Source organism: Cottoperca gobio, chromosome 16, assembly GCF_900634415.1.
Source record: "Cottoperca gobio chromosome 16, fCotGob3.1, whole genome shotgun sequence".
Classification (NCBI taxonomy): Eukaryota; Metazoa; Chordata; class Actinopteri; order Perciformes; family Bovichtidae; genus Cottoperca; species Cottoperca gobio.
In genome coordinates, this window is record NC_041370.1 from 10980984 (window position 1) to 11005890 (window position 24907).

The 24907-nt window shown below is 41.4% G+C and overlaps 1 protein-coding gene across 1 annotated transcript in view; it reads right to left on the bottom strand.

The window, feature by feature from the left end:
- The window catches only part of adam22 (ADAM metallopeptidase domain 22), a 59744-nt gene extending 35309 nt beyond the window's left edge, over positions 1-24435 (bottom strand). The window contains 5 exon segments of the mRNA XM_029450642.1: positions 2310-2392; positions 6147-6213; positions 19939-20015; positions 23687-23847; positions 24135-24435. Of these exon segments, the coding sequence (XP_029306502.1) occupies positions 2310-2392; positions 6147-6213; positions 19939-20015; positions 23687-23847; positions 24135-24231 (485 nt within the window). The 5' untranslated portion in view covers positions 24232-24435.
- Between the last annotated feature and the right edge of the window lie 472 nt (positions 24436-24907).

Here is a 24907-nt window from a genome sequence, read left to right on the forward strand (position 1 = left end):
AATCAGTATCAGGTTTTGCATTTCAGTTGTAAATGTAGAATAATGGAGGACGCTCTAAACAGGAACCTGAGGCAATGCTTAACTGTCTGCTGAGAGCACTATCCTGCCGTGTACCGTTATTACCCTATTGGATTTCAGGGTGTGTGTGTGAGTGTGAGTGTGTGTGTGTGTGTGTGTGTGTGTGTGTGTGTGTGTGTGTGTGTGTGTGTGTGTGTGTGTGTGTGTGTGTGTGTTTATATATAAGAGACATAGACAAAGAGGAGAGAGCAGGATGTATATTAGGATAAATACCTGACTCAGCATAAGGGAAATACTCAGCCTCTAATGTCTAACCCCTCGACACCACTGTGCACTCCCTCAACTCCCTCTGTCTCACTGTCTTTCCCTCTCCCTCTCTCTCTCACACACATACACACACACACACACACACACACACACACACACACACACACACACACACACACACACACACACTAGTGCGTGCAGGGCATTCTATGGGTGTGTCTCTGTCTCCTTTATAATCAGCGTGTGTGTATATTTCCACATTAACAAAAGCAGAAATTAAAACCCTAAAACCTGAGATCTTAATCAAATGAATCTATAAATAGCATACTACAGCTTCTTGTACTACTGCAACAAATACTACAACAAAAAAATCCATACTGTACATGACAGCAGTATTATAACTTGCTACACTAACACTGAATCCTTGATTTGGAATAATTAGAAGTCACACATCAACATTTAGCCATACTAGAAATAACAGAAGTCTGCAGGAAACACTTTTCATCTTGTACGTCACATTATATCCTTTTCTATCCTATATATGAGAATGTACTGCATGGGCAACACATTCACCTTGTTCAGGGCCTGATTAATTTGTCTTACTTTTCATTAATGTGTGTGCGACGCTGCATAATTTGCTGTGCTGACACATTTCCCAACATGTTGCCACAATCACATGAAATATGCAAACATTATTAAAAGCCCGACCTTAGTTTAGCTTATTCAGCAAGTGTCAATCTGATTTCACCCATTTGCTTTAATTAGATGAATTTACTTCTCTGCACTGATTATTTTTGTTTATTTAGCCTGACGTTCAAGGAAGATATATTGGACTGAATCAAGCTTTAATGACGTGTAACGGATCGAGAATGATTAATAATGTTTCCAGAAACATCTGAAAGGCATAATTAGATGAAAATAGTGCATACTGCCAACAACATGCAGATGTGAATGGTGCTATACTTCATGAGGTTTAGAGTGCTCTTTGCACCTCAAACCTTAAATTTGCCACCAAAAACAGACTATTACAAAGCTGTTCTACCTGTTTTCTGAGTGAAATCACTGATATTCATTATGAAAATGTCCAGTCAGTATAACTAACTAATGAATAATTTAACACAAATGAATACAAGGATTCCTGTTATTGAATGAGCAGTAGATCAGACTGACAAGGAGCTTCTTTTAGCACTGTTTTCCATACTTGGTTACAGATAGCGATAGTATTTTAAATTGTACTTTCTTTCTTTTTGCAATTACTTTTTACACCTAAATAATTAATGTAAAAAACAGCAAGGGCAACAAATACCCTCTCACGTGTTAAATGTCTGAAGTTTAGCCAAAAGAGAGTGAGTTTTTCATCTTATGTTTTGGGAAAATACTGTTTCCTTTCAGAAAATGTGAAAAACTATAATACATGCGCACGTGTTATACCTGATTATTCATACCTGATTATGCAAGTGTCGTATTGTCCACACACAATGACATTCAGCTCCACAGAATACATTTGTGTCTCTCTCCTCTTCATATAGACACACACACACACACACACACACACACACACACACACACACACACACACACACACCCACACACACACACACACACACACACACACACACACACACACACACACACACCCACACACACACACACACACACACACACACACACACACACACACACACACACACACACACACAGACTAGCACATATACTAACTCATATAGCCTACAGTGTGCATGCATTTCTCCCAGAAGGCGTTGTTTCTGACCCGTCTCTCTGCTTTAGAACACAAACTCTAAAAATACCAACGCTAGCAAGAGAAGAGAAGACATGAGCAGAACCTGTCTGTGTGAATGATAGCAAAAAGTACAGGGAGGCAGAGAAAGGCTTGCTAAAACTAATTACATTGACCTAATGGATAAATGGGAGCCTGGCCGAGGACCTGGACACACAGAGGAAGCAATATTGGCTGATAAACACACACATGCACACATATAGAATCACATAATATTTGTACTTACTGCAATCCGTGACAGGTGGAGACAGCCACAAAGGAGAGGGGGATGTCTCTGACCTTCCCCTGATAGTAGCAGTGCTCTCCTCCCTGTGAGCAAAACACAAACACTCATAGATTAGGATCAAACAACATGGTTGCCTCCTAAAATGTCTCATACACTCAATCAGAGAGCAAAATGTCCCACTTGCTGCTTTCATTACCATGTTCCATCAGGAAATGAGTTCACAGCGATCAATCACACAGAATTCATTTGCTAACAAGTATGATCTGGAGTAGATATGTGCATGTGTTGTGTGTTAATGTGTGTTTGTGTGGTACTTTGCACTTTGAGCTCAACCCATTCACATCCTACCATCTGTGTGTTAACTGCTCTGTCCTCCAACTTCTATTCACAATCGTGAGCCGCAGCATCGGTCACTTGTAAAAGTTTTTCCATCTCTGTCACAACTCCCCGTCAACCACTCCCACGGTCTGTCTTTGCTCTCTATCTCCTGTCTGTCTATACGCGTGTGCCTTTATCTACAAGCGTAAACACACATTTATTTTCTACAGACGTGGATGATGTCTAAGTGTCTAAGTGCTTTGCAGGCCATCTCTTCCTGGTCCATTTCTCGCTGCCTAACAGCCATTAGGCAGGAAGCCGGTCTCCCCGAGGAAACGCAGCTTTTATCAGAGGATCAATTTCTTCTCTACAGTCTGATGCCGTGCACAGCAACGCAGCGCTACGTCCACTTCTCCGGCTCTGAGCAGTCAATACAAATTCTTCCACTCTAAGCTCAGAAAATATGGCGTGAGTTAGATGAGATAAAGGATACAACTCTTTTGTTTGTGTGTTAAGTATGGAGCCTGAGACAGCAGCTCTTTGTGCTCAACTAAGATAAGACCTTAATTTGGTACAAAAGGGCAAGGCTAGCCCAAACCATGAGAAACAAATGTTAAAGAAACTAAAGTTATGTTGACAGGTGTGGCCATGTGTGGTATTTCAGGATTACAGGAATTGGAGTTACACATACTTTAAAGCTAGCGTTTAGAGAGCTAATGTAGTGAAAAGGGGTCCTCATGAATGTAAATATGTATGATGAACTCTTCTGCATAAATTGTTATCATTATTGGAGTGAAATTGAGATTATCTGCTCTCTTGCAGTCCCAATTATGTCAGTTTTAGCTATCATTTCTATGATCATAACAGACAAATAACACAAATAAGACTAAAGCAAAGTTAACAGCAGTGCTTTTTGGCAAAAGAGGGAGCAAAGATTGAATATATACTGACAAAGAGATGTAACGTATGAATGGGCTGCAAGTTGTCCAAGTTAGGTAGATAAAGCTAAATGGAGCTACAGATGAAGAGAGACAGGTTGGGTAAAGAGACGAGTGTTAGATGAAGAGACAGAGAGGGCTATTTATAAGTGGAGCTGTGCTCTACTATCCCAGCGTCTCTCCTCCCCCTGTCGCCCTGAACCTTCTGCTCCACTTCTCATCAAAGCAAGAAACACCCAAAACCCTGCACTGTGGGTACATCCTCAGAGTGTGTGTGTGTGTGTGTGTGTGTGTGTGTGTGTGTGTGTGTGTGTGTGTGTGTGTGTGTGTGTGTTGCTAAATTTGTTCAGATCTGTGCTCTCCTTAGACTAATTTAAGAGTGATTGATCATCTAATCTGGGCCATACAATGCACAATGAAAGGGTGGAGGTCAGACAGTTGGTAATCAAGTAGGACACACTGCCCTCTGAATGTCAGTGAAAGTTTTAGATGATGGTGAATCAGGATATTGCACAACATATATCATTTTACTTTTGCATGTACAGCATTCAGGCTTTTAAGAATACCCCACTTCCCACTCGTGTAGTACACACAGCACAGGGCTGAGCAATATGTTAATGGCATAAACATTTTTCAGCTGTCAGAGATTTTGTCAGGAGGAGGTACTGACGTACTCTATCAATATTTTTGCAACATCTCTGGTTGTATCAGGCCTTTGTGAGCAGTGCTGAAGATTAATACTGCTGATGGAAGTTTCCATATTAAGCCAATACACTCAAACACTTAAAGTACTCTATAACAAACCCAATTATTAAATATACAGTTATACGTTTTAAACAGTATATGGCGTATATAACTCCTTTATATTGTTTTATACTTGCTTGGTTATATTGTCTGATTAAACGCGACAATTAATATCTTTTCATTATATTATATTAATTGCAACTTTACTATGTATAACGCTACGCTATACCGTGTATAATGTTTTTCATCTGTTATCGCTCATCAGTTTTTAATAGTGTTGGGACGACGGGCACAAATGATTTCTTATGCTAACTAGGATATAATTTATGTGCTACATGTACAGGATTCTGAGGTAGACTTATTACAGCAGCTGCTGTGTTACAATGGCTTATAACCTCTACACTGAGCAGAGTAACAACAGCAGCTTGTCTCGTGTTAACCTTCCTGAACAGCAGCCATTAATAAAGAGGCGAAGTGTCTCTTTATCTTCCCACTATTTAAAAAGGAATGACAAAAGTATTTGCAGACAGATTCTAGATATTCTACAAGATTTTAGATCACAGGAAGATTGCTTTATAAGAAGTTTTATCATTACAAGTGACTATATCATACAATATGTGGTGTAATAATTTAGATTATTCTCTGTAAAGTATTTAATATTTTACTAATCTGCTGCTTAGCTGAGAAAATCCTGAGCATTATAATCCCCCCACTTATGTAATATAACATGACGCCTCAGTGGGTGTCCTGTAACTGAAGTCCAGATTTCAGAGGATTATCACAGCCATCTTAATTTCATGTTATTTAAAGGTTTAGGCCACTTTGGCCCTCTGAAATCTAAGCTGTACAAAGACTGGACGGGCGGGGATTTATCTGCGTGTGCAAAGTAAGACATTGATTAACCAATAAAAGGATCAGGGAGGGAGAAGAACTTGTGGCGTCTGCAGGAAATTACAGCTGAGAACAAACCTTCAGTGGAGCGATTCAGCCACTCTGCTGTGTCTTTGGAGTCAGGTAAACATAACGCCATCGCGTATGGTCTATCTCCAACCTTAGTAAACTGAACCCTGTTTCAATACACACTGTTACTAACATGGGTTCTGTATATGGATAGGTTGTCTTGATACATCTGACAGTCTTTTACCTTTAAAGTGTTTTCTGCTTTTCACAAATGTAGATTTAGCATGTAAAATATTTCCAATGTAACAGCACATAATAAATGCACAGCTGAGATGATGAGGCTTCAGCTTGGCACAATCGTATTTTGACATAATTCTAATAGTTTTGGAAATATATCGAGACATATATAGTGATTGCACTTGCAGATTTAAAAAGGATCAGGATTCTCTTTAACTGCTAAATGCTCCATTTTCTTTGCACCAGCTAGTTGCTAACTTTGTCTGTCTGCTGTTTCGTGCTGAGTCAGTCATGTGCAGTCTATTTATTAGAACTTTTTCTCTGACTGCTGTGGTTGAAATGAGTGTGAGTGAATCAAAACAATACATTTGGGAAGTGGTAAAACCAAAACAATGACCTCAAAGATGTTAAAATGCTCCGAACAATTGAGGGATTGAGATCTGTTTACAATTCAAAGCAGACCACCTCCAGATGTGGTGTGGCTGATCCAAAAGCATTTTGAACGCAATGTGTTCTGCATTCAGCATTTATCCTTATCCACATAACTAGATACAGATTGCATGGTAACACCAGGGGTATTTAGAGCCTTAATGTCAAGACCGTGGCGCCATGAAAACACTGTAGCTCTTATTCTAACTTCAAATAGTCATAATGAAAGTGTGTGAGTGAACATTTGGAGAGATGATTTTCAGAAACTTACATTGGTGACGACAGTCTTCCCTTTTTCTGACAAATGCCTCTCCACATAGCCTGAAGACAGCAGATCGCTGGGAACAGAGAGGAAAGAGAAAATTAAAGTCAGAAAATGTGTGATTTTCATTTTAAGTGTCACTCAGATATGCAGGCGTTATTGTATTTTATAGGATGATTGTATTCAGTCTTGGCAGCACAGAGCTTCAGAGCATCAGCCTGGCTAATTATGAACAGCGTACAGGGACGAGGCTATTTCCAGCATACAAACTCACACAAACACAATTATACAAACGCAGCCTTCGAGCAAATGTCTGGTGTGTGTGTGTGTGTGTGTGTGTGTGTGTGTGTGTGTGTGTGCGCGTGTGTGTGCGCGTGTGTGTGTGTGTGTCTATCTGAGGAATAAAGGACAAGTGAAGGTCAGTAAGTTGTAAAAGAAGTGACACAGGCAGAATAGGAAAGAGGCAGGAAATAAATTGAGAGAGCAAGGAAGAGAAAGAGTGGCATAAATAAGAGGAAATCATTCTGTGTGTGCTTTCTCAGCAGAGTTGGACCCAAGAATCCCAATGGAGATACACACTGCAGGTCCCAATCTGAGACAGAGATGAATGAGCTATTGTGGAGAGAGACACACACACACACACACACACACACACACACACACACACACACACACACACACGCGCACACACACACACACACACACACACAGTAATACGGCATATGAATGGGGATTTGTCCCTTCTTCAGCCTGTTTTAGAAAAGGTTTTAACCGCTTATCTCACAATTAGTTCACCTGAACATGGACACACACGCACACACACACACACACACACGCACACGCACTTGCGCACGCGCACACGCACACACACATTAACATAAAGCAACGAAGGAGTGATAAAAGCCTTGCATCAGAAGAGAGCAGTATAAAAATCAAACCGTACAATCAGGAAAACAAACTCATATTTATCAGATCCAACTTAGTTTAGATTTGCTGAATCAGCGGTCTTGAAATACTTTCCAAAACAACTATCACTGGCAACACTGTTTGTCAGAGTACAAGAACTGTGATAAAAATGTGCAACCGAAACAGTAGACCTATGCGGTATCTGACCAGGCCACTCGCTACACTGAACCATCATTCATCTCCAACTTCCTAACATCCAGGGTCGGACATCGACAAGAGAAGTAGGTGGGATGAATTTTCACCTTATTCATCCACCAAACAAACCAGCCGCTTTCTTAGCGTAACATAAGCAGTTGAAGGCACAGTGATGGAGGGAAAATGTGGGTAAAAGTGTGACGTCACTGCAATAATCAGGATATATAAAATTGGATAAAAACTGCCTTGAAAAAAATGCATGAAAAAAATACTAAATAACATTTTAGTTGTGTTGATAGGATTCACTAAAGAAAAGAAAAAGGTTACAAGAATTTGAGGATCACATTCAACACAGAACTTTTGGTTGTATAAATATTACAGCTGCAAAGATTAATCAATTAGTTGATTCATGAAATTAAACTGCAAATATTTTTGATAGTGGTTTTTTCACAAACATTTGATGGTACAAGGATCTTAATAATAAGAAATGAGCTGCTTACATTACAGTGAATTGAATGTTTTGGGGTTTAATATATTATTGTTTTACATCAACAATTTAATCAACTGTGATATCTTTGACAAAAGGACAGATGTTTGAGCACTAAAGATTCATAGTAAGGCAGACACATGGTGTGTTTTTCAAATAGTATCTGAGCTTTCTTTAAGGAAGTAAAAGTTTTACAAAGATTATATATCGTGTATTATTCAAATGAACACCCTGACATCAGCATGCACACACACGCACATGAGGCTGCTCTCTAAAATGACTAATGGGCAGTTTGCTACAGAGATAAAAAAAAAAATGCAGGGAAAGAGGAGAGGGAGGGAGGTAAAATGGAAAGAGGGAGAGAATGGCTGTCAGGGGGGGAATAATGAGACAGAGGAAAGGAAAGAGGTGGTGAAAGTTAAAAGAGGAAGGCACAAGGTGTGAATAAAGAGATCAGGCCCTAACAGATTTTCCATCATGCACTACCATGAAGCTCACAGGCAACCCCCATTGTACACACCTCACACATCACATCACTTTCAACAACATCCTGCAAATTAAATTCTCCATGACTCTTGAGACAAGTAACATTTTATCCATTTTTTTTCATCAAAAAGAACCGCGCTGTCAAAATATTCACACACTCCTGTGATGAAGACGTTCAGTGTGTGCATGAGAGTCCCTGGGTCACAGGCGCGCGCTGTTAGCCTTTGTTCTGCTGGGATGTGTGTTTAAGATTCAGAGCTTGTGATTTTTATCCGGCCCCACGCTGAGTACAGACAGGGGGAGCAAGCGAGGAGCATACTGAGGCAGCAAGGCAGACACACAGGCCTCTAATGGAGGACGCTGATAACAGATTTCAGCTTTAATTGTTACAGGATTTAAATAATTTATTTGACAGACAAAGACGCAAACTCAGCCTCGACCCCATCCCCCACACTGACACGCACACAAATGTAGAGGTCCCCCCCAACCAATGCATACAGCCCCCTCTTCCTGTTAACATGCGTACACACATGTGTCAATGTACAACATTGAGCGACCTCTTTGTAGCTTCATGACAGAAATACAAACAGACTTCCTCATGCGCTGTTTGCATGTGATCTATCTCTCTGTGGACATAAATGCTGCAAACTTTCAACATAAATGATGATCAGAGGGAGGCGGTTTGTAAAAACGAAGCTGAAGACTTCATTAACAAGAATAAACAGAAAAAAGGGATGAAGGACAGAAATAGATTTTCATAAATGCAATACATTATCATATCACTACACCGTTCAAAGGCTTAAAGTAACACACGTGTGGCGGCAAAAGTTGTCTCTCTCATGTCAGACATATTTGTGTGGCATCTGGAACCTAAAGGTGTCTCTGCAGGCCAGATGTATGGCTGCAACGAAGGGAACAGCACCTACATCTCCAGCTCATTTTGTCTCATTCTCTCAGTTCATTAATTTTCTAAATAGTCGGCTTATCTTCCAACTTCACTGGAGGAGAGCCTTCTTGGCTCCGTCGCCGCGGCAACATCTGTTTGAGTGCAGCAATCCAGCTGTCAATCAGGCCTGGAGGAGATTTCAGAGGAGGATCCGCAGACGCTCCACTTTCAGCTTACAACATTTGATAGCCAACTTAGAACAGCTATTTGCATAGTAATCACATCCCTCTCTCGCTTTATCTACACTTTAATGTCAGTCAGCTCCCCCCCCCCCCCACACACACACACACACACACACACACACACACAAAACTAAAAGCACTGACATTGCTTCAGTTGAGAAAATGTTGTTCTGAAAAGACTTGCTTCACTTTATCGAGTGGCTCTTCAGGAAGTAAAAACTGACTGAAGCAGTGAGAAGCCAAAGCATCTGGTTGTCAGTCACGTCAAACTTCATCCTTCCTTTTAAACATTTTGTTGTTCTGGGCGAAGACATCCGCTGTGGCAACCCAGTTTGATCTCCTGAGGTGAATCATGCACACAAACACGTGCATACACAAACCAAGTTTCCGTGTGGTCTGAAATTCCCCTCACGATCTGTGTCGCCAGGCACCGCCGTGACACTGGGATGAAAAACAGCACAAAAAGGACAGATTGGCAGGACTTATGTTTGTGTTTGCGTGTGTTCGTGTGTGTGTGTGTGTGTGTGTGTGTGTGTGTGTGTGTGTGTGCGTGCGTGCGTGGATTGGCACAACTGTTGGGGTAGCAGGCTTTTCATTGCTTTTCACACAGGCCAATCTAGTGTCTTTCAAAGACCCTTCTTAATACACCCAAAACACCTAAATATATGCACACTTGAATTTTTTTAATCAGATGCATCCAAACGTCCAAACTCATCTGCACACTGTAGTCATCAAATAGACTTCTGCTCCATATATGGATTTTTTGCCATTTAACCCGGTAATAAAAGGACACCGCCACACAAAGGACTGAACATGTGCAGTGTCAGGCGTCCGTAATGAGGATGGGGGAGTGCTGAGGAAAGAGACGGCATAAGTGCACCAAAGATTGGTGGGGGGGGGCAAGATGGAAAATACAACTGAAAGATAGAATAAGGTGGATAAGAGAAATAAGGATGGGAAAAAGGAGTGAATGGGAGAAGGAGAGGGGGGTGGAGGTTTCTCTGTGGGGAAAGCTGCAGCTGCGTTCACCTGCCCACCACCCCCTTTTCAAGCCTCACCCTCCCTCCCTCCCACTGAGGCCTCATTAAAGGTCTCCAGGCTATAATTCATTCACTCTCCAATCACTTATCAGACAAGCAATTCCTCCGGCACACTCACTGGGATCCCTCCTCTTATTTCACAGGGAATACTGACACTCATAAACAAGAAATATTGATGCTCATAGAACAAACAAAGAAGAAAGAAGAAGAAGCAAGCAGCTTATATTCCCGCTCTCTGCAATGTTGGGTCCATTATGCAGTTGGGTCTACAGCACGCAACATACAAGCCCAATAGAGTTGACTCCTGAATTATGCAGTGACCGGGGACGTTGTGGGCACGAAGGAGAACATGCAGATCTGTATCTGTGACAACATGTGGATTGTTAGTGAACTCCACGTCATGTAAACAGGGTCAACAGAGACAGACTTTTGGAGCCATGTGCAAGTAATCATGACTTGTTTACTTTTTATGTTCAGTTGATAAGATTATTCTGTTGTATGCCCTAACATTATTATGTGTGTGTGTGTGTGGGTAAATCTGCTCTCAATATATCTATTGACTTTGCGCAGTGGTTAAATAGTTAACCTCGTGACAGTAAACCATCATTTCTATTGATTTTTATTCAGCATGACAGAGAAAAATGTGTAATCTATAATAGACAAAAGTCTTTAGAGGGGCATTAGTATATTTTCCTGCTGAGAGAACAACAGTATTTCCTTCTGTCGCTGTCTTCAGCGAGAGTCGGCTCCTGGATCTGTCTTTGTCTCCACTAATCCTTCATACTCAGTCGAGACTGCTCGACAGAAGAGGGGGGCAGAGGGGTGGGAGAGATAGAGGGGGAGTAAATATAAGGAATATAAGGAGAAGGGGAGAAAGAGAACACAAATCCTTTTACATTTTTTAAGATGATGTCCACCGCTTTAGTCCAGACTGACGTATATCTCAAACATTATTGGATGGATTGCCATGATATTTCATTGTGGTCGGATGATGAGTCCTACTGACTTTGGTGATCCCCTGACTTTTCTATTGGATGGATTACCATAAAACTGTTTTTGGTTGCTATTGGTTTTTGTCTGTGCGTACTGGCCCTGGAGAGATCCCATCCAGACACAATCCCAATAAAAGTGATGAGGGACAAAATAAGAAGTCCGCATTCTGCACGAACATGCATTCTAAAGTACATCTGAAGCTAAGATAAGGCTTATAGACTGTATTTGAGAAGTGGATGTAGTCACTAGGAAGTCACCCATTGGTTTGAGGACTACAGTTTTAAAACCTTGAGTTTGACACCAGAGGGTGGAGCGAGTGCTGAACAAGACATTTTTAGGTGACCAAAATATTACAATGAACTTTCATGAACTGAAAACACACTATGAAAGGGTTAAAGTTGTAAGACAAAAACCCGGACAACACCCAGACTGGACAAGTTGTGGTAGCGACCTGAAAAGTGAAAAGTCGGATAATTTTCTCATAGACTTCTATAAAATCGGACTTCTTTATGCAACCAGTGGTGTCGCCCCCTGCTGGATATTAGAGAGGATGTAAGTTTAAGGCACTTCTGCATTGGATGTTGCTGCTTGGACTCAAAAAGTCTAAAGTTAGACAAATCAAGTGGGTATCTTTTACTGCAAATTCCCTTTTTTTTGTTTCCTTTGCAGAGCTGCAATGGAGGGATAGTAACATGTATAGAATATTTCTTACTAAAAAGACTAAGAAGCCACATTGGAAGATACAAACTCGATTTGTCCATCTTTGAAGCAACATTCTCTGATCTCTTAATGGGAAGTATGAACAAGAGGAATCATGTGACCAAAAACTGCTTCAATTTACATATGGGTGTGTGAGTTTTGTTTTAAAACAGATTCAAATATGTCCTTTAATCTAAACTTAGCACTGTTTATCCGTTCTCAAAGCTGCATAAAATGTGCAGTGCCTCTGAAGTGTGACATGTCTTAACTAACACACCCTCAAAAAACACAAACATATTTACACGCTGTTACTGCAAATATCCATGCTGCTGTTTGTTCTTCTAAATTAACCCTGCTCACCTCATCTTCATAAGATTAATCTGTATCCACCCTCCTGACACACTGCAAAACACACTCAGACACACAGAAACATGCACTCTCTTATATTACCAGGACATACTGTATAAACACAGTACTGGATGTGGCGCTGAGCCACTTAGCAAACACAATCTGTAATATATTGTTTGTGAGCACTGCATTTTCTCACAGACCCACTCAAAAACATAATTCCCAATGTGATAGCTAAAGCTAAAGTGTGTGCGAGTGTGTGATCAGACAACACACAGATCGGAGAAAGAAGCCCTGCCTGAGGCGAGAGAAGAAGAAGAAGAAGAAGAAGAAGAAGAAGAAGAAGAAGAAGAAGAAGAAGAAGAAGAAGAAGAAGAAGAAGAAGAAGAAGAAGAAGAAGAAGAAAGCAGGAGATAAGGATGGAGAGAGGAGAGGAAAGAGGAAAAGAGGAAAAGAGGAAGCGGAGACTATTTTCTTTTTAGGGTACTCCTTTCAAGTACTTACCTCCCTCTAGCATGCACACAAACTGACACACACACACACACAAACACACAAACTAACACACATACACCTCTATCTCTCCCTAGCTCCTGCACTTTCTCAACCCACCCACCAAGACTCAAGGGTGCATGAAGGACATACACACATCTCTCTCGCTGTCCTCTTCATCCTTAACTATTTCGATGTATCCCTCTTTCTCTCTATAATCTATAACACAAACACACACACACACACACACACACACACACACACACACACACACACACACACACACACACACACACACGCACACACACATCACCTGTGTTTTTCTCATTAAGTCTGCAGTAAATCAGAACACGTCTCTTCGCAATAAATTACAGACCTGGAAACGGGGGAGAGACAGAGATGGAGGTGGAAAAGGAGGAGAATAGTAGAGTTGGGTTGTATCAATGTCAGGATGCAGGGAGCAAGATAAATTATCTTGGAATGGGACATGAGAGAGAGTTAAATCATATACATGTGGAGATGTAAGGCTGCATGCACATGTACGTACAAGCGACACACGCATAAATACACACATGCACGCACACACAGCACAGGGACGCGCACTGTTAACACCACAGCATCAGCACCTTTCACGGTCCAAGGCTGTCGGACGCCTACTAACCTTTTAGGAATCAAATAGTCAAAGTTCACTCAAAGTCAGACAAAGTCAACATGGACATGGCATCATCTGAATGCCATTTTGATGCACTCATTTGTCCTGCAAGTGAACAAGAGATAATTGTTGGGCAATAAATACTTTTAGAACCAGCGACTTCTCCCACTATGCTGCTTAAAAACATGTAGGAGGAGATGTGTTGGTCGTCAGGGTTTCCTGAATAAAAACCTCATTTAATTGTATTCAAAGACACTGTTAAACTAGCATATAGAGCACTTCTAACGCTTGGATGGGCAAGAAACTCATCAATACAAACAATGAGCAAGATCTTAGAAAATGTCTGGTTCTTTGATAATAGAAATGTATAATAGACATAAATAATAATTACATCAAGCTAGCTGTAAAGTAGTTAAAAGGTCTTTTCAAATCTGTAGTGTAAATGTGTAAATATAACTTTGTTTGCAAGAAATCATCGGATCGGAAAAGTGAACGTATACAGATATCCTCGCTTCTTCACAGCACGTCTTGATGAATACATCAACCCATCATCAGAGAGCATGGAGGATGCTGAGAGGCTGCGACAAGAGTACATGTTAGCCGTTCTCCAGCATCAGCATGACGTGAACCAGATGGCACTTTTCCAGCTCCGTTGTCCAGACGCTCTGATACGTTTTAAATAGGTAAGTGATACGCTATCAATGTTTGACATACGTATAATAATTTGTTATGTATTCGTCAGCTACAACACCGCTGTGGAAAAGTTGGACGTATTTGGACTCTGACAAATTTTGAGCTATTTTTCATATACATACATATGTTTCTGCCATACGGAAATGTGTGACAGGGCCGTGTGTCTGGCGTGTCGTCTGCGTCATTCGAATGATCACAATTTACCCTTAATTTAGATCAACGTATTGCCGATATTTCGTATACGCCGGCATACATTTCTGCCATACGGATATGTGTGACAGGGCCTTCAAAGGTGATCCAGCACTTATTAAACTAATGGAAGATCACGGAAAATAAAGAAACATAAGATTTGTGGCTTTCTTTGTTTGATCAATTCTCTTCAGTTCCCTCCTCTTAAATATTCGATCCTCCCCTTTACCGCCTGAGCCTCATTTCTGTCGATCCAGTCTTGTTATCTCTAATTAAGACGACACTTTACGCGCCTCTTCTGCACCTGAGGCCCAACATGACAACACACACAAAGACTCTGCAGCAGCTTTTCACATCGTATTGTCGACTGCGATTTGTAAGAACAACCCTCTTCACACACACATTCCTGCCCATGCACATATGCGCACATTCATCAAACCATTGAACCATGGGATGTTTGGTTAGCTTCTTGCCTAACATAGTCACAGACAGGGACTCCATGGTTATCTCTGTGGTCTATCCCCTCCAGCCCCCTCCTCACTAATGTTATCATCCGCACACACGCAAACACAAATAATATGCATTCAGCATTGCCTGCAATTGACCCTGAGATTTGAATGAAGTATTTGTGTGCATGCAGGAAAAGCTGACACGATACAGTAGTAGAAATAATATATACACTGAGTGTCTGTCAGCGTCATCATCGCACATGAGGAGAGGGAGAAGCCCTCCTCTCTTTATGCTGCTGCAGCGGATTGTTTCGTAACACTGAAGAGGTTATGAAACTCTCTAGTCCCACATGGACGTGGCCACCTGTCTGCTCTCACACATTGTCATACATACATAACCTACATACTGTATGAATACAAAATCACACAGATGTCCACTCTGCTCACTCCCTCACTATTTCTTTAGCACAGTCAAGCTCCTACCTTCCAGCTTTTATCGTTTGTCATCAGAAAAAATACAGTTTGTTGAATATATGTGATAGAATAATAGCTTTTTTAATGAAAGTGATGAAAGTATGATCAATAGTAGCCGATAAGAAATAGCCTGGTCAATGCTTTGTTAGTAAATTGTTGTTTGCTCATTCAGCAGGAGTCATACCACTAAGTGTAGGGTGGTAAGCATTCAAGCTGAATTTATGTTGTTATTTCTGCTGATTACCAAAACTGTGGCCAATGATTTCTCTGTCTATATGTAGTATGTATTATATAATATATCAATATGAAGAAAATATTATTACAATTATTCTGATAGGGATTATATCACTCCACCCTACACTTAGTGGTATGACTCCTGCTGAATGAGCAAACAACAAACTTATCTATATCACATATAGATAGAATCGGAGGGATGAAACACAGCACACACAGTGACATCTGTTCTCTGCTTTTAACCCATCCTAGTACCAGGAGTCTACTACTAGGAGCAGTGGGCAGCTAATGTACAGCTGCCCGGGGAGCAATGGGAGTGATGGGGGAAGGAGGATGTCCAGGGCCTTGCTCAAGGGCACCACGGTAGGGCAGGAGGTGAACTGGGACCTCTCCAAGTAGCAGTCACACTCCATTTCTTTAGGTCGGGTCGGTGACTTGAACCAGCATCCCTGTGGCTCACAGTCCAAGCCCCTACTGACTGAGCCACTGCCGGACTAATGTGTATATATATGTACATACACAACAGTGTAAAGCTTCCCTACTGCACTAATCAACCTTCTGTAGCAATGCAGAAAAATGTGTACGTGCCTGACTCTGCTGTTTGTGTGTACTTTCGTGGAAAGGCAGTTATATGTAACACACATACTGTATATCGTCTGAATGTTTCCCTTTCAACTCTCGATGGACAAGCCAGAAACCATTAACACACACACACACACACACACACACACACACACACACGCACATAAACATACACACGTGCACACTCGTCTTTAATCTTAAAGCACCATCTATTATTCAGCGAGAGCAGGTGGGAGGGGCAGGGTAAAGGAGTTGTAGGGGCACGGCTGAATAGAGAGTGGGTGTGGAAGGTGGGGGCAATCAAGGGTGGAGACATGTGTGTAAGTGTGAGTGTGTGTGCGTGCTAGGGGTTGAGGATGATTTGAAAAAAGAGAGGCAACCCCCCACCCTCTACACATTTTCAGTTCACTCTAGTCCCATGAATGGTAAAATGTAGCAGGCCGCTGTGATGGAGGAGTAAGAGGAAGACAAAGACAGAGGGGGAAGAAAGACCCCATGACCCACCAACCCCCTCCTGACTTCCTCTCTATAGACTGTCACACTTCAGATGGGTGGCTCGTGTCAATACGACATTTAGAACCAATGACTCAACATTAATATGCATGATTATTTACACCTTGCAGGACACATTTGACTGGTTTTTTAACTAAACAAAATCTCTCTTTGCCATTTCTGTGATAGGATAGCAACCTCTCAGGGGTTTACCCTGCCTCTTGTGCAGTGCATGCTGGGATAGGCAGCCTGCATGACCCTGAACAGGATAATTAGTTAGAGTCTGGTGGACAGATGGATGGATGGAAGGGAAACATACAAAAAAGATGTATTATATTATATGTTATATTTTATATTCAAGATAAAATAATGTCTGTTAGTATGAGAAAACATTCTTTATTTGCAATAAATTATATAACACTGATGTTGTTGTCTCTGTGAGGCTGTAAATGCGTCAGCATACTAACATACTCATGCTTGACAGATGTAATGTTTACCATTTTCCCATCTTAGTTTAGCGTGTTGGCATGCTAACATCTGCTAATTAACACTAAACACAAAGCACAGCTGAGGCAGATGGGAATGTCATTAGTTTTTTATGCGTTTACTCATAACAAATATATTTAACAAACTGAAATTCTCACCTCATGATGGTGCTAGAGAAAATGTCAGGGGACCGATATGTGAGTAGGATTGATCCTTCAGCGACCATGAATATGGAAATACAACATTTCATTGCAATCTATCTCATAGTTACAGAGATATTTCAGTCTGGACCAAAGTGGTAGACAGACCGTCCAACAGACACAGTCATCCATACAGCTGCTAGCAAATTATTGTGGGGACAACTCCAACCGAATAAAATGTTCACATCTGAAAATATATCTGAAAAGCAAGTAACGTGTCGAAAAAGCACAACGCATATGGCTTTATAACAAAACCCCAACATGTGCTATTATTCACAGTGTTTTGCCAAACATTACCTCGAGGCAAAGACTGAGAAGGCTGCTCAGAGAGGATGATAATAACGATAATATGTACTGTAGCTCTAGATACATAGACAACAACTTAAGCTGTAAAAACAAACACCTGTCGTTTTTGCTCATGGCAACAATTAAACACAAACAAATGCACAGCAGCAGAGTCAGTCATTGATCAAAATGAAAGAACTAGTTTTTGTTACTGGAGGCCAAAAAAGCAAATGTTGGCCTATTCAGCTAAAATACCTCCCACTCCTACACCCACACACACACACACACACACACACACACACACACACACACACACACACACACACACATCAACTGGGTTTAATCTGTCTGGCATGAAAGCTATCTGTAAACAATATCAGTGTGGCTGTCAAGCGGGGATCAGTTCACAGAGGAGTGCGGTACAACGGTACAGCGGTACAGCGGTACAGCGGTAGAGGACCAAGAAGAGCAGTGAATCGCTATATTAACGATTAATCTATTATCAAAATAGTTTCCAATAATGTTTTTGTCGATCGACAACTCTAGCTCCAACTAAGGATTATTTTCATTATCAATTAATCTGTTGATTCTTTTTACAATTTATTGAATTGAATATCTAAGAGACCCAAAATGTCTTGTTTTGTCCAACTCTCCAAAGATATTCAATGTGCAATGATATAAAACAAATAAAAGCAGCAAATACTCCAAATTGAGAAGCTGGAACCACCAAATCTTTGGATTTTTTGCCTCATAATTTACTTAATTTCCTATTAAAAAGAGTTGCAGATTAATTTTCTATCAATTGACTGATCAATGAATCGCCGATTCGTTTCATTAATGTACATCCGTTTCTTAAAGCTACAGGGGTGTCATCAAATTGCTTGTTTGTCCCCAACAAACAGTCCAAAACCTAGAAATATAAAATTTAGGATCACATTAACAAGGAAAAGCAGCAAACCCTCACACCTGAGAAACTGAAACTAGGAAATGTTTGATATTTTAGTTTCATAAAGTACAAAGATGTTTAGAGAAAACAGAGGAATGTCACACAGCACAATGCTCTATTGCACGGATCTAAGACTCTCATTCTTATTCAGTACCACACATGTCAAACTGTTGCCCAGAGCTGTCTTGGTGGAGGCTATTTCACTCTCTGGAAAGCTAAAAACAGGATTTTACTGAGTGTTTCCTTGCAGTCGACATTCTGATGGACTTTCTGCACCACATCCGGTTAAGAAATTATGGAAAAGGACGGTGTAAGGACACAATGTCACACACGTGAATAATGACTCGGCATCAAACCAAATGCTGATGAAAGTGCATGTGTGGCAGCTTGTGCGTACGCGTGTGTGCGTGTGTGTGTGTGTGTGTGTGTGTGTGTGTGTGTGTGTGTGTGTGTGTGTGCGGACGACACATTTTTATCCATGACCGGTTGTCACGCAGTAAGCTGCAGGCTTCATGGAAACTTATCCTCTAAACGTGGGAACTCCTGTGATGTAACGTTTCTCTCAGTAGGGGAGTAAGTTCCGCTGTGATGAGTGGGCAGCATCACTGTATGAGTGTTCACAGGCTTTCTGTTTTGGGTCTAAATGAGACAAACAAGCCGTGGTCTCAAAAGGTGACACAGGGAAACAGAAACAAAACAAACATAGAAATGTTTAGAGAGAAGGATGGCAAAAGGGGTATTTTAAAAAAATGCGGTTGAGGTAAAAAGGGAGTGAGAGACAGAGTAAGAGCGAGAGAGAAAATAAGGAGAGAGAGTTGCTCGCTTTCCATCAGCAGTGCTGTGATCAATATCAGTGTCTGACAGGGCAGTGCTCCAGCCTTTACCGTAAATCACTTCCTATTATGATGGAACCTCTAAATCATACACACACACAATAACTGACCTGCTGCAAACACACGCACACACATATACACACAAAGACACATATACATTAATTCATACAACGGCCCACTTCAGCACACACCAGCATAAAATATTAATGTCTTAAGAGTGCATTCCCAAATACAGGCAATAAACAGCACTAAGAGAGCAGGAAAATATGACCTCTGTCCAGCAGAACCACGAGGACCAATTTCACCTGAAATACTGAAGTCAGCACTTGATTAATGCACAATATGTGCTTGGGGATTTACACAAAACAAGAGCAAGTGTTGCTCAGGCCAAGAGAACGGCGTATGACTCCTACAACAAGCAAGTGAACGTTTAAGTCATTTCAGGAACATGTAGAGGGGGAAAATGATTCTACCTTCATTCAGACAAATGTAATAATGCAATAACTGTTACTCACTGGTTCAGTTCCACGTCCAAGATGAATTTTCTGCCAAAAGCGTCGACTTGAAAGCTTGCTTGGGCCACATGGTTTACCTTAAAAAAGCAGAGAAGACATGTTACTTACTATCACTAAAGGCAGCCATTATCATATTTATTGATCAACTCATTATCATATGCAATGATCAATTCTCATCTACATTGATGGATGGCTGCTTTGTCTTTTTCTGCACCAATCAGCAGTAAGAATAAGACTGTTTTCATTAAGCCATCAACGTCTGTCTTCTTCTTCTGATTTTGAATTTCTGCAAAGAATCTCACGCGACACTTGAGCCACAAATCAGACGTATGTTGTATGTAATACCTTCTCACACACAGATACACACTTAATTAAACACGCATTATTTTACCTCGATGACCATTCATTTCTGTGTTCACCAGAGTGGGTTTGTAACAGTTTCACAAAGACAAGAATACCAAACTGAACCATTTTTTTGTCTGGCAGCGATGATGTGCATACACACTAACATTAAATAATGCAGCTTATTTTCTTCTCTGACTGCTGTGTGTGATTGATTTGGCTGAAGGAGGGTCTTCTGGGCACATATGGCACATGCTTCATTACAAACCTTCGGGTCAATGAGAACTCCGCACAATCATTCCTGTGCAGGTCCAGGGGAGTCCCAGAGCTGAGCTAAAACACAGCTCACCCTCCCCCAGACTCGGCCCACGGGCTACCTTCATTAACAGACCGGACACCGCATGACAACGAGGGGAGGAGGGGTGTGTGTGTTTTTTTTGTTTCCAATTGTGGAGGTGTCCTTATGCTCACCCGAGCACGACCTTGGCCCGTGAAGTCCCCATTGACCACAGACTGTTCTTTGAAGGCGTGCGTCTGTGCGTGGTCAATGCATAAATGAGCGGGTAAGTGGGTGTGTGTGTGTGTGTGTGTGTGTGTGTGTGTGTGTGTGTGTGTGTGTGTGCACAAAAGGACAATCCCTTTCCATGGCACACTTGCGATGAAATCTAATCTGGCAGGATTGGATTCATGATGGGAGGAGGTACCAGTAATTGTGTTTAATGAAAGCACATCCCAGCTTGACTGAGCCGGGCCAATATTCTGAAGCCACCACTGACTCTTCTTACATTGATTTCTGAGTTATAGACGGCCTGACTTTCCACTCACGACTGTCGAAGTATGACTGTAAGTGCTATCAATGCACTGCACACAGACAAAGAGGCAGGAAGGCAAACATACAAACCAACACACACCGATTCCACTTGAAGATTTGTTTTTTTCACCAAAACAACATGAGCACTTTGCTGAACTCCCCACTGCTCATTCAGTGGTGATGCTGTTTGTGTCTGAGACTGAAAATAGGCAATGCAACAGAAGTCTATAAATAAACTCCGGTGTGTCATACATTTTCAGAACTATTTGACAGATTTGTTTTTAGGCTGTTGATCTAAAAACAGCCAAATAACTATCAAACTTGCAACGTGCACGTGACATCCCAGCTGATCGCAAACCAGATTCAACCCTCTGGAGAATAAGAGAATCAGAAGATAAAAAATATAATCAAAGATGCACTCGACTCCTCCTCCTCCTCCCCCTCCCCTGGATCTATCCCTTACTTGCAATGTATATTTTATCGCTTAATAAAAACTTTGAGACCATTACTGATTGCCCGTTATTTTCATAACCATAAGTTGACACAATACATTTTTCAGAGTAAAATAAACACATCTCCTGAGCTGTAAACTATTTTAACTGGCTCCAGAGAAGGTAATTGGCTAGTGAAAATATGAGATTATAGACACGATATGACACGATTTGAGCAAATCTCTTAAGAATCTGTGTAGAAATATGTTCCTTTGCTCTGCAGAAATGAGTCCCCTTGCTTTAAACTAATTCATAGAAAAACAAACGCGACAAACCGGTGATGGAGATTAGTATCAGCTTCAAAGGGAAAACATTCAAATGATATCTGAGGGCAGATGGTTCCTGTTAGCTTGTTTACCCATCGGGCTGCAGCTCTGTCTGAGGTGTGAGAGAGACAAAGGGTTAACACCGCCCTGCCTGCTACCATCTGTAGCCCTCTCCACTCTCTGAGTCTTGAATAGGCTAGCCTACACAAACCTAAGCCGCACAAATTAAAAACGCATGACAGGCTTGCACAATGCTAATTGACTCGTCTCTTGAAATGAACACAGCAGACATGCTGCTTCACTGAACTGAGTCAGTGAACACAGCTACAGTGATTAGGAATATTACTGCACTGTATCGGCTATTACAGACAAGGCCAAATGGCTCTGGTCAAATAATATTGTTGTGCCCATTGGATAATCACCAACAGCTTTCTGCATAATTTTGTTACATGTTGGATTTAATGGGTGATCATTTCCAAATTTATGGCAAAACAAAGTTTAACCAGTGCATAGCCTACTTTACCCACAAGCCTACAGGGTTTCGCTTGTTCCAAACACTGGTAGTGCAAAAATAATGTTAAATAATTGTAAATGTATGTATACATGTATATCTTTATTTAAATTAAGTATTTATTCTCTTTAAAACATATTTCCTGGCGATTATCCCTGTAAATATTCAGATATTGAGCTAGTACAGCCAAAGAAAAACTGGACTTTTGAGGCAAATTATAAAATAATAACATAATCTGATTATGATATATCAGCCAAGTACTTTAACATAAACACATTACCAGAAACAACATTTTTGATAAGAATTCCACACATGTGGTTATTAAAGAAGTGATGAAACACATCAATGCTCAAATTTTTAGAAAACGCCATCTACTGTTTAAAATTACCTTCATTGTGCAAAGCCTATGCTGACAAAGAGTCGAACAGTTGAGACTTATCTACGTCATGAAAAAAAAAAAAAAGATGATGTTATCGCCCTTTAAATCAGAGGCCAGGGGATGTCACTGTGCAACACCTGCCTCGACACCGCCCTTTCAGGCCCTTAACCACTTTCTTTTGCATGTTTCAAAAGTGTGCAGTGGGTGGAGTTGGCGCAGACCTGCAGGGTGAAGTTACACTTTAAAGAATGTTTAAAGCGGGACATTTAACACTTAAATAAACTTTAATGTCAGGGCCCTCTGGTGGACAGAATATGTAATTATAACACCGTTTCTTACCTATAAAATATTGTGTCTTTATCTACTGCAACATCTTGGTAATTATTGGCCGTCATATACGCTGATACCAATATATTTGTATTAGCCTGCAATCTGCTGATAATATCGTCCACTCAGATCGATCAATCAAGCTCTTACAGTTAACTTGAGGTGACTTTCATTTATGTCTAAGTGAAAGATGCTGCTTAATGGGACATGAGCTGATATAGGTGAGGCAGCTGATGGGACAACAGCCTAGCTGGATACACAAGACACAAGTTATTACTAAATTATGAATTATTCTGGTTGGCCAGATGTCTTTAGCAGATTACCTAAAGTAGCCTAAATGTGCAGAGTAGCCTGAGGACCAATCACTAAGCTGAATATTGTATATTGTTTAAAGACAGTGATGACCCATATAGAACCTGCAGATAGTCTAATTAGAGCAGCTGGTTTCTGCCTAAATGTTTCAAGCTTCTGCTGTTTTGCATGTAATTAACTAATTGTTACATTTCCCCTCTGAGGACAAGGGCAGAGGAGGAGGAAAACATAAACACGCAGGAAACAGCAGCGCACACAGCCTCCATGCAGACGCTCCTCTCTCCATCCTGACAACAAAACACTGTGTACCTGTGTGGAGCCGGAGCTGGCTTTAACCCTGGTGCTGAGCTCATCCTCTGTGATCTGGCTGTGGTTGTGACTGCTGTAGAGCAGGCGGAGAGGCACCGTGTCCTCCTTCCCGATAAACCTGCCTTCATCACGAAGAGCCTTTAAACTCGACAAGGCGTCTCCTGCAAAGAGAGAAAAGCACAGATTTCATTACCCGCCTGTCCCTCCGTGCGGGAAACAGAAGTGATACAGAGACACATTCATCACTAACACCACCATCCGAAATGTCGATTGGTCCTCATTTCCTTTGATAACACAAAACAGCTACAGGCAACATGCATATTTTAGATGGACACCATGAAATAGACGAAGCTATGATACAAAAAAAAACAAAGGCCTATTAATGGTGATTTAACGTTTTTGTTTGCGCGATAATATTAAATGTAATATTTAAAATCACATCAGTTACCATTTTGGGCAATAGGGCTGCTCTGGTGACCGACGTGCATCAATCCACAGACGCACAAAAGGGAAATCCACCATCGCGGGCGCATCATCAGCACCATCACCTTTCTCTCTCTTGTTAGAAATTATAAAACAATGCGGTATTCCAGGAGCAGGCTCTCTGAGTCCTGCCTTCGCTAGGGGAGCTTGAAGCTGGGGCTGGTCGTCTGGTTAGCGCAGTCCTTCTGGTTGGGTGCCATTGGGCTCCTTACAAGTCTGAACGCCGAGCGCGTCTGAGCGCACCGACACCCCGCGAATCAGCAGCGGTACGGAGGAGGCGAGGGCAAGAGAGAGGCAGCGAGAGGGGAGGGGTGTAGGGGAGGGGAGGAGAGGACTGGGGACACCTCCTTAAAACACATCAATATCCAGCGGCTCACTGCAGAAACGCCTAATGCATAAATATGAGCGAGCACTGGAGACAGGATGGAGAAAGGCTGCGGGCTCGGCCTACCTCCAACTGTGTTGATCAACGCCCGCCTCCTCCACCTTCCTCCATGTTACATTTCTGCAGGAGCGCCATTCCTCCCAAATCTGCCTGTTATTGTAATCATGAGTCACTCCATCGCGTGCCAAGTTACAACAACAGGGAAATAAATGAATTCCTATGTGTGTGCGTGCATGTTATGTATATTGTTTTTGTGAATGTTATATTTTCCATGGAACATGTTTATAAAAAACACGAGTGTTTCTCATCTACACAGGGAGGCTTCTCATTCATGAATACACAAAACCTTTCAA